The sequence below is a fragment of the Dioscorea cayenensis genome, chromosome 20 (assembly GCF_009730915.1).
Source record: "Dioscorea cayenensis subsp. rotundata cultivar TDr96_F1 chromosome 20, TDr96_F1_v2_PseudoChromosome.rev07_lg8_w22 25.fasta, whole genome shotgun sequence".
Classification (NCBI taxonomy): Eukaryota; Viridiplantae; Streptophyta; class Magnoliopsida; order Dioscoreales; family Dioscoreaceae; genus Dioscorea; species Dioscorea cayenensis.
The window spans coordinates 31,946,121-31,958,579 of record NC_052490.1 but is presented as its reverse complement, the minus strand read 5'-3'; the positions used below and the strand labels follow the sequence as shown (position 1 = coordinate 31,958,579).

Sequence of the window (12,459 nt, the reverse complement as noted above, 5' to 3'; positions counted from 1 at the left end):
AGGTATTGTTCATCATACAACATTGTCTATCACATTGTCTATCACATTAGACACTTTAGAGAAGATGTCCAGTTTAATTTGAATTCAATGGTTGATTTACGAACGTCCTTAGATATCTTTAGATTTGTTATCTAAGAACGTTCATAAATGACTGGCCTCTGTATATATATACATATATATAATTAAAAGAACAAACCAAGCCATGAAATAAATTTCCCTGTTTCTCATTCCTTTGAAAGTTTTAATGATGAGAAATTACAAAGAAGTTACCAATAAATTACAAGTTCATAAGATTAAATTACAAACATGGTACACAACAAGTGAACATCTTATTTCACAATAGTACAGAGTATACATTGAATTACAGAAGAAATCGAAAGAAAAGACTCCGAATTCTAAGCCGATGCATGCCCCAAATTATCGTCATCATCGATCACCATCTTCATCAGTAACTCATTCCAAGTATCAATAGGACCAGGCAAGCACCAATGCAGGCAGTCATTCTGAACTTTCTTGTTCTTATCATTGATTGGCGGGTATGTTCGGTAAGGCCCGGGATGACCATCTGGTCTCAACAAGGAAAGATGGTATGTGTCTAAGAGTTTCATCTGCATTCCATTCTTCACTCCGATTTTAGCTGCATGTTCAAACTCTTCAATCTCAGCCCTCCTCATTGCATGGTCGGTTGGATCACCGTCGTATTCTCCTTCTTTATATGGTTGTGTTCTGTTGCAAACTCCTCCATTGTACCATTTTCCGTACTCAAAGTGATCAGGTGTCCAGGTTCGGAAGACAACAAAGGGCTTGTGATCATTTGTTGACACGAAATGGAATGCCAATCGCAGGGCCTTTCGGTAAGGCTCTGTAACTCCAAGTTCTTTCAAGTTATCATCAGGACAATTATGGCAGCCGATGACTCTGTTGTTCTCCCACATAATTGCTGATTTGTAGAACCATTGGCCGCCGGAAATCACAACGTAGTCGTACTTGTGATATTCAGTAGTCCATTTTGTATCAAGAATGTCAAGATGAAGCTCTAAATTTGGCTCTGCCAATGTGTTATGGCCTTCAAAAGTATCGTAGCGAACTAGAAATGGAGCCCAGATTACTGCAAGAGTGAAGTTGTAGGAGGAGAAGTACCATGTTCGGGTTTTATAATTCATTTCATGATAAATATCAACAGGTTCATCTATCTGCAGAAGAAACACTAACAATCTTGATCAGCGCATGTCTATTAGCAAGACATGGTATCATTGATCAAGAAATATCATACAACCAATATAAACCGATCTAAGCAGTGATCATGTATAGAAATTTCTCGTATCTCGATGTATAAGATGGAAGTAGAAATGAAGTATCAACAACAAATCAAAAGATTTAAAGGTGACTGTTGTACAGACCTTGGAGAGTAGGCAAATCAAAGACTGCATATGGTTACGAAAGATCGAATCACCGATTAGTGCCCATGATTTGTTCCTCATTGCATTCAGAAATTTATCTGCATCAAATCGAGCTAAATCACAGTTCTTTGGCTTCCATCTCCAGTAAAGATAACCAGTGTCGGGCCTTTCGTTTCTCATACAGTTCTGATAAGGTTCTATGAAATGGCAGGTTTCATTGGTGTAAGCTGGTCCTTCATTGTCTAGAATCCATTCCCCTTGAAAAAGAGTGCATCCTGCTGCATTGCAAATCATGCATGCATCTTTGTTTGTTTTCCAATTCCAAAAACTATTCTATGCAAAGTGTAATTTTGAAAACAGCAGGATAAGCAATTCACATTCCACAATTTGAACAAAGATAATCCAAGCAGAACAGAAAGTTTTTGAGATTTCTGAGTATAAAAGTACCCTTTTTCTGTTCCTTTTTCCATTATTTACATTTCATTCTTTGAACCAGCAGACCTTTTAGTTCATTCTAACAAAAGATAATCCAAATACAGAAAAACAAACAGAGATTTATAAGCATAAAAATTCCCCCTTGTTTTTTTTTTCTGTTCCTTTTTCTATCATTTGATTCAATTTCCTCCATTAATCTCTCAAATACAAATCTCTCACATTCCATTGCTTGAACTAGCAAACAATTTACTTCTACATCTCTTGAATTCAATTACATTATTGAAAAGAGCAAACCCCTCTAAAAACCCTAATGTTTTCAGAAAACACTATGGACAAACAGAAATGCAAATCATTGTCCAGAAACCCTCATCTACATCTATCCAATGAAACCCTAACAAAATAAATAAAAACAAAACAAATGAACTCCATGGTACCTTTGGTGGAATCTGGCTCCCAAAGAATGAATTCAGTGAAGAGGAAATGAAAACAGAAACCAACCAAGAGAACAGCAGCTAAGAACTTCAAGAGCTGCTTACCAGTGCTACCATTCCTCTCCCCCTGTGCACCAGGCAATGCCTCCCAGTCCACCATTTCCTCATTAGCCATCAATGTCTCCCCCTCACAGAGCTCAATACAAAACCAAAGAAGAAGAAGAAGAAGAAGAAGAAGAAGAAAAACAAAGGTAAAAACAATGATTTACACCAATGGGAATGGAAAAGCAAAGGGTTGCCATGGTCTTATACTAGGAAAGCTTGTTTCTTTGTATTGGATTCTGAAAATTTGTGGCTTTGGATGCTTCTCCCTCTTCAAGCTTGCATCTTTATTTTGTTTGCTTGTCTGGTGGAGTGACATGTGATTCTCATCATTTTTTTTAAGGGAAAAACAAAAAAACTTTAATGACAAATTGGAATTTTTCAATAATAATAACAATAATAATTCAGATGTAATGAATGATAAGATATGGATTATTTTTGTGTTTTGTGGTTTTTTTTTTTTTGGTGGGGGTGAGGGGGGAGAAAAATAAAGGAAAATCAGAGACAACTCAATCCTTGAAACTAGACAAATAAATCACAAGAAAAATTTCATAAGCCAACATGGCTGTGAACATAACCAAAATTTAGACAAACATTGTGAGCTGGTGCATCAATAATTGAACTTCACTGTACTTCACTGTACCATAACTTTTGCATGGCAAACGTTGCTATCTTAACAGCTTCTTTTGAACGTGAATTTTGCATCACTTAGGTTAACTTAAAAGTATCACCAATTCACATTGCTGTCTTTTATCTGAAACTTTGGATTCATTGGAGAAATCAGAGAGTAAAGTGGTTGTTAAATTTTTTTTTGTTGGACTTGATTCTTTTCTTTTATAGAACCAAACACTGGAAAAGGTTCATTATGAATTGATGTATCTGTGTCTGAATGATTTTTTATGAAAATAATGAAATGATGTTTGCAGAATAAGGATCTTTTAGGTACAATTATGGAGAAAAAAAAGGCACACGTATGATTTAAAGCAAATATGCAGAATCCTATATATTAAAAATTACCGCAGTTATTGACTTTTATGACAATTTAATAAATTTAGAATCAGAAAATTGATCTCATGGACCACATGAACTTAATCTTTTGAAGTTCTTAAATAAATGGATACAATATAGATCATATGAAGACTATATTCAGATATTGTTTAAAGCATTGTATCAAAAGATATAAAAATTGATGGTTTTGCCAACAATGAGGAGGACAAAACTAAATGCAAAAAACAATACTTACATACTGTCCCTTGAGATCAAAATGAAAGAAGAGGTGTCCATATGGGACTGTGGCAGTCCTCTGTATGACACCTTTGAGTTTGTCTCTCTTTGCAACCTTATTGAACGGCATTTGACAGTGTTGCCATTGTCCGATGAGAAGTCCGGCGAAGTTGTCAGAGGGATGGAGAAGATGGTGGTGCTAGGCAAGATGAAGGACAAAAAACCGAAGAACATGCTACTCAATCTCTGCAACTTCATTGCTTTCCTGAGGAAAGATTGATTTATATGTTTCTGTTTTTGAATGTTTTCTTGTTAAACCAATAAATAAACTGTGTTTGATTCTGTGTAATTCCTGTTTGAAATTCAAAATAAGTTTCTCTTAAATCAAACTCATATTGCATTAGAAATACGTAAGCAGATAATACAAGAGTTATAGCATCATTACAAGAGCTCAAAGTATTGCTAGTTTTAATCGTATGCAGAGCTAAAGTAGTTGTCCATGACATTATCATCAAGTATCTGCAAGACTTTGCTGTTTGACTGACCGACACAGCGTGGAGTCTTGAACTGGCTCACGGCCGCGCCGAGAGACAGGAAGTGGTCAAGGATCTTCTGGAAGGTGCCTCTTTTAACAATCCGGAGTTCAAGAGGTCCGATGGAACGAACTTTCCTTGAACTAACATAGCCTGCGTCGATAAAGGCACGGTCTAAGCAGTCACAGCAATTGCTCAAGACATCCTCTCGGGCATTCCCGCTCAGCTCCCAGAAGATCACATAGTGTCCAGGGTCTGTAGAAACATCAACATGGCTCGAGAAATCCACAACTTCAAGTTTTTCAGCTGCTAAGAGCTTGGTGGCTTCTTCAACAGCCAGTTGGAGATCCTTCTCTGTGTTCTTGTCAATGTTTATGGTTAAAAGAAGGCTTCTTCTGCGAACAAACCTGAGTTCCGGTGTCGAGTTATGAAAGCCAGCAACCTTCACAACATCCCCGAGACGATAACGATATAGACCTGCCATTTGGAATGAAGACCAGAGATTGTTATTAGAACATATTAATTTGATAATCACATATGAATACAGAAGCTGTAAGAATAATTTCCGGTACTAAAAGGAACAACATGAGCACCAAAACTTTAATACAGGGCATGCCTCAGCTGGTTTCTTCATCTATCAGCAGTTGAAGTTACATCTAATGAGCATTAATCTATGATTTGTCGCTTTCTATATGAAATTTAATCAGGGAGGTTAGGTGAAAGAGGAAATCAACAAAGACTAGAGAGCCAAAGTCTCTGTCCTTAACCAAAACGCGTTCCTTACCGGTGTTAACTGCTAATTCGCTATCAACTTGATCAGCAGCTTAACACCAAAAGAGATAATCCCTAATCCCTACGACTAAATGTTAGTTGAAAAAGGAAGCAACAAGAAACAATTAGTGACTTTTCACAATTACCTGCAACATTAGTGAACAAAATCTCATACTCTTTGCCAACCTCAACTTCTGTCAATCCAACTGGCTCTAATTCTGTGTTATGAGAGGTAGAAGAACTCTGCTCTAACTCTTGATCTTCTGAATTCTCGCTGAGAGGAATGAATTCGAAATAAGCGATATCTGGAAGCACGGCAAAAGTTGCAGACTCAGGAGCCAATGAAGGGTTGATATTAGCCCCAACCCATCCTTCCGAAGATCCATAATCAGCAGACATCAATGGTAAGCTTCCTGTGTAATGCCTCAACTTCTTCAAATATGGTTCCATCGATCCAGTCATGATTCCATAAACATACTTGGCATTAGGCCAAAGCACTGGAATCACACCATACCAGTTACTTAAACCCTCACATTTGTCACGTATGGTATCGGCCAACTCCGGGTTGGGTTTCAGAATTTTAGACACAGCATCTCTCATTGCGGGCATAGTGATTCTGTCAGAGAGAACTCCTTCTCTGATATCATCACATAGTTCTTCCCACACCTGCTCAAATGTTCGAAATGCGTGGACAAGACTGTGCGCAAATGTAGATGATATAAGCTGCACTTCCTCAGAGAAGATTAGGCCGCATAGGAGGTGGCAATACAGGGACTGGTGAAAGTCTGAACCGAATATAACTTCATCAGGGCTACAACACTGAGACTGGATATCCTTCATTGTGTGTTTGAATTGTTCACTACGATAGACGTTTGTTGTAGCTGTCGTTGCAGTAAGGCCTCCCTTCGTCATAAATTGCTTGCTGCCGTAGATGAATTGCAGTGCTTTTCCATTCATGGTGGGGAACTCTCTGTGATTATTAATTGAATACCATTTGAACATCAAAATTAGCAGAACAACTTCTTAGTTACTAACTAATAAATCATGAGCATAAGAACTTATCATGTACCAAATTTAAAATAGCTACAAATGATGAATATAGAACAAGAAAAACCAAACATCAGCAACAGAAAAGGCACTGGGGATAATCAACAAAAAGGGAAAGGAAAGAGATAATAATGGTTAATTCATGCAAAGTTCCTAAAAGCAGGTGCCATATGAAGTAAAGATCATAATTCATAAAGAAAAAAAGCAACTTGATGGGCATTCAATACCAAAGAAAGTGAAAGGCAGCACAGACAGATCTCATAATAGAAATTGATACTGAAAGTCCCCCAAATGATATCAAAGAAACTCAATCAAGCAATCAATCAAAAACAGATGAGTTCCATACTTATTTCTGAAAGCATAGGAAGTCCTATATATCTGCATAGTGGACTTCACCAATTCTTCATTGAAAGGCACAAGTTTGGGTCTCCCTTGTGTAGTACCAGAGCTGCAAAACACACACACACACACAGAGAAACAAACAGAAAACTCAGTAACCTCAACCCATGATCATTTCAACAAACAATACAGAGGCAAGAAGTCAGAACACACCTCAAAGACAATGAAGTGATTGGACTCCCAGTGAGAACAGGAGAGAAATCTCCATCAGCAATCCTCTGAACATAAGGCTCCAAATCCTTGTGAGTTACCAATGGAACACAAGCCTTGAAACTCTCAGGATCAGTCCTCCCTGCAAGACCCAAGCTTTGCAAGTACTCAGCCTCAGAGTTCTCTTCCAGAATCCATCTCAGAGTCTCTCTCTGAACCTGAGCAGCATCCTTGGTGGAGGCTTCAAAGGCCTCAATTACGCTTTCTAAGCTGAAAACTCCCATCTTCCCCAATTCTGCAGCACAACAAAGGTTGGATTTTTATTCAAAGGCACCTCTCTAAATCCAGAAATCCTAGATACAATGTATCAAAGAAGCAGTTTTTCCATGACTTTGACCAGCAAATAGCTCCAATAGAAGCGACAACCTCTTTCTCAAAAACAGCCAAAAAGATTCAATCTTTAGCTCATAAAAGTCATTTAAACATCAAAAAAATAAATAAATTCTCCGAGGATTTACCCAACAAAAAGAGCAACTGAAACTCTGCTGGATCTGCAAGGCAAGGTCTGAAATGAGAGAAAGCAGTTGGATATGGATTCCTTCGAACAACAAAGTCTCCAAGCTAAAGAAAACAATGAAAACGACGAATATTCTATGATCTCTCTGTCTCTTCTCTTCTCTTCTTTGTGGGATTTTTATTCTTCTCTCTATAAATATATATATATATATTTTATATATTTTTTTTTTTTATTATAATGTTTGTTTTCAGTGATGCCATTGAGGAGGGAAGCTTCATCATCTTATAAGCTCCAAATTTAATCTTTTACATTTTACCCCCTTTATTTATTTTTTTAGCAAAAACACCCTTATTAAATATCTGAACCTCAGGTTTATTATTTGATCATTGAACCAAATGTTTGCTATAAAGCAATAAACTCAAATCCTTTTTTTCAAAAAATTAAAAAAAAACAGTGAAGTGAAATTTTGGAATTTACTAACTATTATTATTAATTTTCTTTAGGTGAGAGATGTTGAAAAGTCAGTCTTTTGATTATTAAATATTTGTCAAGAACTGACAAGTAATTTCAGTATTTTCAGGGGGGTCGAAGTAAATATCCCTTCGGATGTACTTGGTTAGTTGGTTTTGCTAGTGGAATCTCATGTAATAACATTGATTTATTTATGATGTAAGGTCTCCATTTATTTATTTATTTATTTATTTATTGGTGCTTGGATTTTAACCATACTTCCAAAATGAAACTGAACTTCTTAACCATCAGGTTATCTCATTTATTATGGTTGAAATTTAATTTTTTTTATATTTAATTTGTACTCTTAGTGGTACATAATCCATGATTAAATTCTAAGTAGGTATACTTGTAATTTGAGTGAGTAGTAGTGGATATCTCTATGCAGGTAACTTGAAAATGAAAATGAAAATGAAAATGAATTCACCTCTCAGTTAATCAAGTAGTGGAAGTTCTAAATAAGTAAAATTTACTTACAATTTCTAGATTTTAAATAAGTAAAAAAGTAAGTAATAGTACAGTTTGTGTAATAGATGTGTCTGAGCTAGCCATGATTCATTATTTATTAATAACACCAAAGTATTATAAATTCACTTCCATTTGATCTTTTCCTTCTTCTTCCTCTCCAAACTATTAATTTTTAAGTTATTCCAAAATCAGTCTTGTTATTTTATTTTTTAATTTTTTTTTGACATTTTAACTCATTGAAAAAATTGAAATATATATATATATATATATTCAAGGGAGTTCTACAATAAATATAAATAAAGAAGATGTCGAGAAGAAACATAAAAAAAGAGAAGAGGAGAGATGTTTGACTACGAGAAGAAAAAAACGAAACGACTATAAAAAAAACATTAGATGAAAAAATAAGTTAAAGAAGAAAAACATGCAAAACAATAACATTCGCACAATATGAGTAATTTTGATATTACAAAATTAATCAAAGACCTTTTGACCTATTGATACGGGATCTTTTATGTAAGGTTTTTGTTTTCTGAGTCTCGCATGATGAGAGTATGATGTTCGTTAAGCTTGTGAATGCGTTCCACATCAGTGCATATCTATGACTGTTAACTTTAAATAGGGGTGCTTGTCGTCTAGTGTCAAAAAATATTACAAAATTAAAAATATTAATTTGATGTTTAAAAAGGAAGGCATAGAAGAATTCATGTAAAATCAAATTTGATTATTGTAAATATTAAAGGGACATGTGATTTGCTTATTTATTTATTTATTAGGCAACTTTCTTTTTTTTTTAATATTAGAGAGAGATGTTTGGAATTCATTATTTTTAAAATTATTGACATTTTGTGATGTGGAACAAATTGCAATGATTCAATGAACATGAATAACTTTCGTCGGACTTTGGTCGGGACATGTTCATGTGCCCAAATAAACATTGGTGAAAAACCATGTCTCATTTACTCCAATGTTTCCCTCCATAATTCTTAACCTAATTGTCCCTTGTGATTTACTTATTTTTTTTTATTATTTTTCACCTTTTTATTTAATGGAATCTTAAATAGTAAAAATAATTTATAAATATTACTTATATGAATTATTGTGTTTTTATGTGTATATATAAATAAAGAAGCTTCAGAGACTTGATTATTAAAACTTTGAAGTTTAGAAAGATGACTTACTATTATTTTTGCTATTATTGAGAATTTAAAGGCAATAGTGGAATTTGAAAAATTATATATATTTTTAATGTGACAATAAAACATTAGACTTTGTTCTAAACCACAGACAAATATAGATCTATATCATGATATTTTTTTTGTTTTATATGTTCTAAGAGATTAATTTAATTCATGCAATTACGATGATGATGATGGTGCACTTAACTTGCACGTAGTCTTTGTAATTCACACCTTTCTTGCTTGTTTGAATAGAAAAAAACCTAATATAAATTGATTAATTTATAATTATAGAATAAAATATAAAAATAAAAATATATAATTTTTTCTCTAAATAATATATTTATTTTTATTAATTTTATATAAAACCATATATGGCCACAACTACAAGCAATCTATTTTGTCATATTATACACCTAGAAATATAATTACAAAATATTGCAATTATTTATATATCCAAAACCCCCCAAAAAAATCAATAAAATATTAAAATAATTCAATATTATTTAAACTCTTTAAATTTATAGTATAAATTATTTAATTAGATATTTAGTGGCTAAACTAGAGTATCATTTTCAGTTGTTACTAACCAACAATAACCATAATCTAGAAACTTCATATAGAATATAAAAAAAATTATAAAAAACATATATATATATATATATATATATATATGGGAAAACATCATCTAGGACATCCCTAGATTTCAAATCTAGGGATGTTTTTAAATCTAAGCCGTTGGATCATCATCCGATGGTTGATTGATTATATAAACATTGTACATCTTTTTTACTGTTCATGATAACTGTACAACACTGTAGAACACGGTTTTTACTGTTCATAATGATAAGAGCCGTCAGATTTTCATCCGATGGCTACTATGGACATCTCTAGATTTGAAATCTAGGGACGTCCCTAGATGATGGGTTCTCATATATATATATATATATATTTCTTATATATAGAGATAAATATAACAAAAATCAAATTGGAATGGTGGACTTGTTTGGCTAGATTGAGTCATTTACTTTGGGTGGTTGGCACTAGTGACTTGATAATGGTTGTATGACCAGGATAGGCACCCACCATGAATTAATGGGAAAAGGATTGCCAACTCAAACTACTCCATTATCTTGTGATCATTCTTGTTATTTGTTAAATATAATTAATTAATATTAGTCTTATCACATTATTATTATACACTAATACACCTATATTTATCCATAAACATCTCAAAATTAATACACGTGATATATAGATAGATTTCAAGGTATATGTCTATTCATGTGATAGTTCCAAATCATTTTGATCAATATTTATCACAACATACATCTCAACATTAATTAAGTAAAATTCTAGATAAAAAATATTTTTAACTGTGCAAGATTTTAAAATATCAATAACTTTAAGTCAAAACATGCAATTTTCATGTGATCATATACTTTTCCGTATTAATTATGTGATTTGTATCAAAACAGTTCCGCAATTAATACTTTACTTTTTTATATAATATTTATTTTGAGGATACCAATATGTCTTTGATCTAATTAATCATTAATATATTTAAGTAATTAATTAAGTCTTGTATGGCTTTTGTTGTTGGACGTGCATGAAAAATTTGGTATCTTTGTTTATTTAATTTGTTTATCTTTGTCTTTCGAAAAAAAAAAAAAAAAATTTGTTTATCTTTGAATGCTTTGCATGTTCACTGTTTTATTAGTTATTATGGTTGACCTAATCTTTGTGCATGCTATCCAACCTAATGACCTTTTATTTAATGAATATTAAATTGTGGAGATATGATTAAAGTCTTGTGAGAGTAATTGAGATTTATATGGGTGAAAAGTTACTCATATATATCCCATTATATCCAAGGTTTTTTTTAATGAATTATATACATGTAGAATAAGTCTCTTGTGAATTATAAATAAAAAATAGATGATTTGGAAACTCCCTTATAGAATAAAATTTTCTAATATCATAGATGATTGTATTTTTATTTTCTTATAAGTTACATGTTTTTTTAAATAGATAAACTACTGATTCATTAAAAAAAATAAACAAAATACAGAAACTAGGTCACCAGAAGTGAAACTCGATAAAAAACAATGAAAAGAAATAAAAACAATAGAGAGAGAGAAAATTCATATGTTAAAACCGTGTGTGGACTTTCTAAATGTACCACTTGTGATCTTGCCCTCATTTTGATGTAGCGAAGTAGATTCAACTTTTTGTTTTCACTCGCACTCAAAGGAACAACAGATGTCAATAGGTTACGAATATTGTTGGCCAAATAGTTATTGTTAATTATAAAGTTTTGCAAGGGTTAATATGAAAGGAAAAGATGTGAGGAGAAAATAAGGGAGAAAGCATGCATATCTTAGAGACAATGACTTTAGAAAAACTAATAATAATGAGTAGATGACAAAGAAGAGTTGGAATTGTATTAATAGTAGACTTTGAAAGGAGGCAAATGACTAATCATGCACGTTGGTCAGATTGGACCAAAGTTAATTTTAAAATAACATAAAATAATAATAATAATAATAATAATAACAACATGATGTATTTCATTAGTGAACTTGGTCAAGTTGATCCATGTGAATTCTGGCCTTGGGTCTTGTCAACCACATTTGCACATTGACCAGAAAACTCTTTAAAAATTTTCAAATTAACTGATACCACTACTAATATTATTGTTATTTATAGAGAAAATGCAATAAAGGTCTTTGGACATTTGCAATGATCAAAATGCCACCAATTTTACTTATAATTTTTTTTTTTTTTTACAATCAAGAGCAGACTTCAAATTAATTTTTTTTATTGTTCTTATTTTATCTTTTTGTTTGTCTTTTTCTTTTATCCTTTTACTTTTCTTTTTCCCCTTTTTAATTTTAAATGTTTCTTATATATATATACATGTGCTTCTTTTTATTAATCATCTTTTTCTCTTCTTGTATTGTAGTATTTTATTTTCTCTTTTGTTCATTGTTTTCCTCTTTTTCTTAATTTTCATTATAACACTCCATTAAACGTTGTTATTTTTTTCATAAGTTAAAATGGCTAGAAGGATGAAAGAAAAGAAATGAGAATGAGTCTGATAAGCTAATGGATATGACAATGATGGATTGGAAATAGCTAATTGCTCTAATTAAAGAAAAAGAAATATGATTAATAAAATAATAAATATGTGTTGAGTGGCATAAAATGGATTATACTGAACAACTCATGACTCTAACTAGATAGATAATGAAAGATGGACAGCAAGGAAGAAATATGAGCAACATGCGTAACTGA

The 12,459-nt window shown here is 32.7% G+C and overlaps 2 protein-coding genes across 4 annotated transcripts; both read right to left on the bottom strand.

Moving 5' to 3' along the window:
* Window positions 1-203: 203 nt before the first annotated feature.
* On the bottom strand, window positions 204-2,713 carry LOC120251836 (protein trichome birefringence-like 26). 3 transcript variants are annotated; one of them, XM_039260493.1, is made up of 3 exons: window positions 2,372-2,713; window positions 1,401-1,678; window positions 204-1,193 (listed from the first exon to the last, which is right to left on the bottom strand). In XM_039260493.1, the coding sequence occupies exons 1-3, from the start codon at window positions 2,439-2,441 to the stop codon at window positions 396-398; spliced, it is 1,146 nt and encodes a 381-aa protein (XP_039116427.1). In that variant the 5' UTR covers window positions 2,442-2,713; the 3' UTR covers window positions 204-395. The 3 variants fall into 3 exon arrangements, with proteins under 3 accessions (XP_039116427.1, XP_039116425.1, XP_039116426.1); XM_039260491.1 differs by having other exon boundaries at window positions 2,270-2,711; XM_039260492.1 differs by having other exon boundaries at window positions 1,401-1,675; window positions 2,270-2,711.
* Window positions 2,714-3,965: 1,252 nt separating this feature from the next.
* Window positions 3,966-7,194, bottom strand: LOC120251610 (jasmonoyl--L-amino acid synthetase GH3.5-like). The gene is made up of 5 exons (XM_039260196.1): window positions 7,011-7,194; window positions 6,496-6,787; window positions 6,290-6,391; window positions 5,043-5,866; window positions 3,966-4,602 (listed from the first exon to the last, which is right to left on the bottom strand). Exons 2-5 carry the CDS (start codon window positions 6,774-6,776, stop codon window positions 4,061-4,063), a joined length of 1,749 nt encoding a protein of 582 aa, XP_039116130.1. The 5' UTR covers window positions 6,777-6,787; window positions 7,011-7,194; the 3' UTR covers window positions 3,966-4,060.
* Window positions 7,195-12,459: the final 5,265 nt, after the last annotated feature.

Bases quoted from the DNA above. Each gene is read 5' to 3' on its own strand.
- LOC120251610 (XM_039260196.1), bottom strand. From the start codon at position 6,776: ATGGGAGTTTTCAGCTTAGAAAGCGTAATTGAGGCCTTTGAAGCCTCC. The intron at 6,392-6,495 runs GTGTGTTCTGAC...TGTGTTTTGCAG, and splicing joins ATCACTTCATTGTCTTTGAG to CTCTGGTACTACACAAGGGA. The intron at 5,867-6,289 runs GTATGGAACTCA...TAATAATCACAG, and splicing joins TCCTATGCTTTCAGAAATAA to AGAGTTCCCCACCATGAATG.
- LOC120251836 (XM_039260491.1), bottom strand. From the start codon at position 2,441: ATGGCTAATGAGGAAATGGTGGACTGGGAGGCATTGCCTGGTGCACAG. The intron at 1,679-2,269 runs GTACCATGGAGT...TTTGCAATGCAG, and splicing joins GGAGCCAGATTCCACCAAAG to CAGGATGCACTCTTTTTCAA. The intron at 1,194-1,400 runs GTCTGTACAACA...TTTCTTCTGCAG, and splicing joins TGATTTGCCTACTCTCCAAG to ATAGATGAACCTGTTGATAT.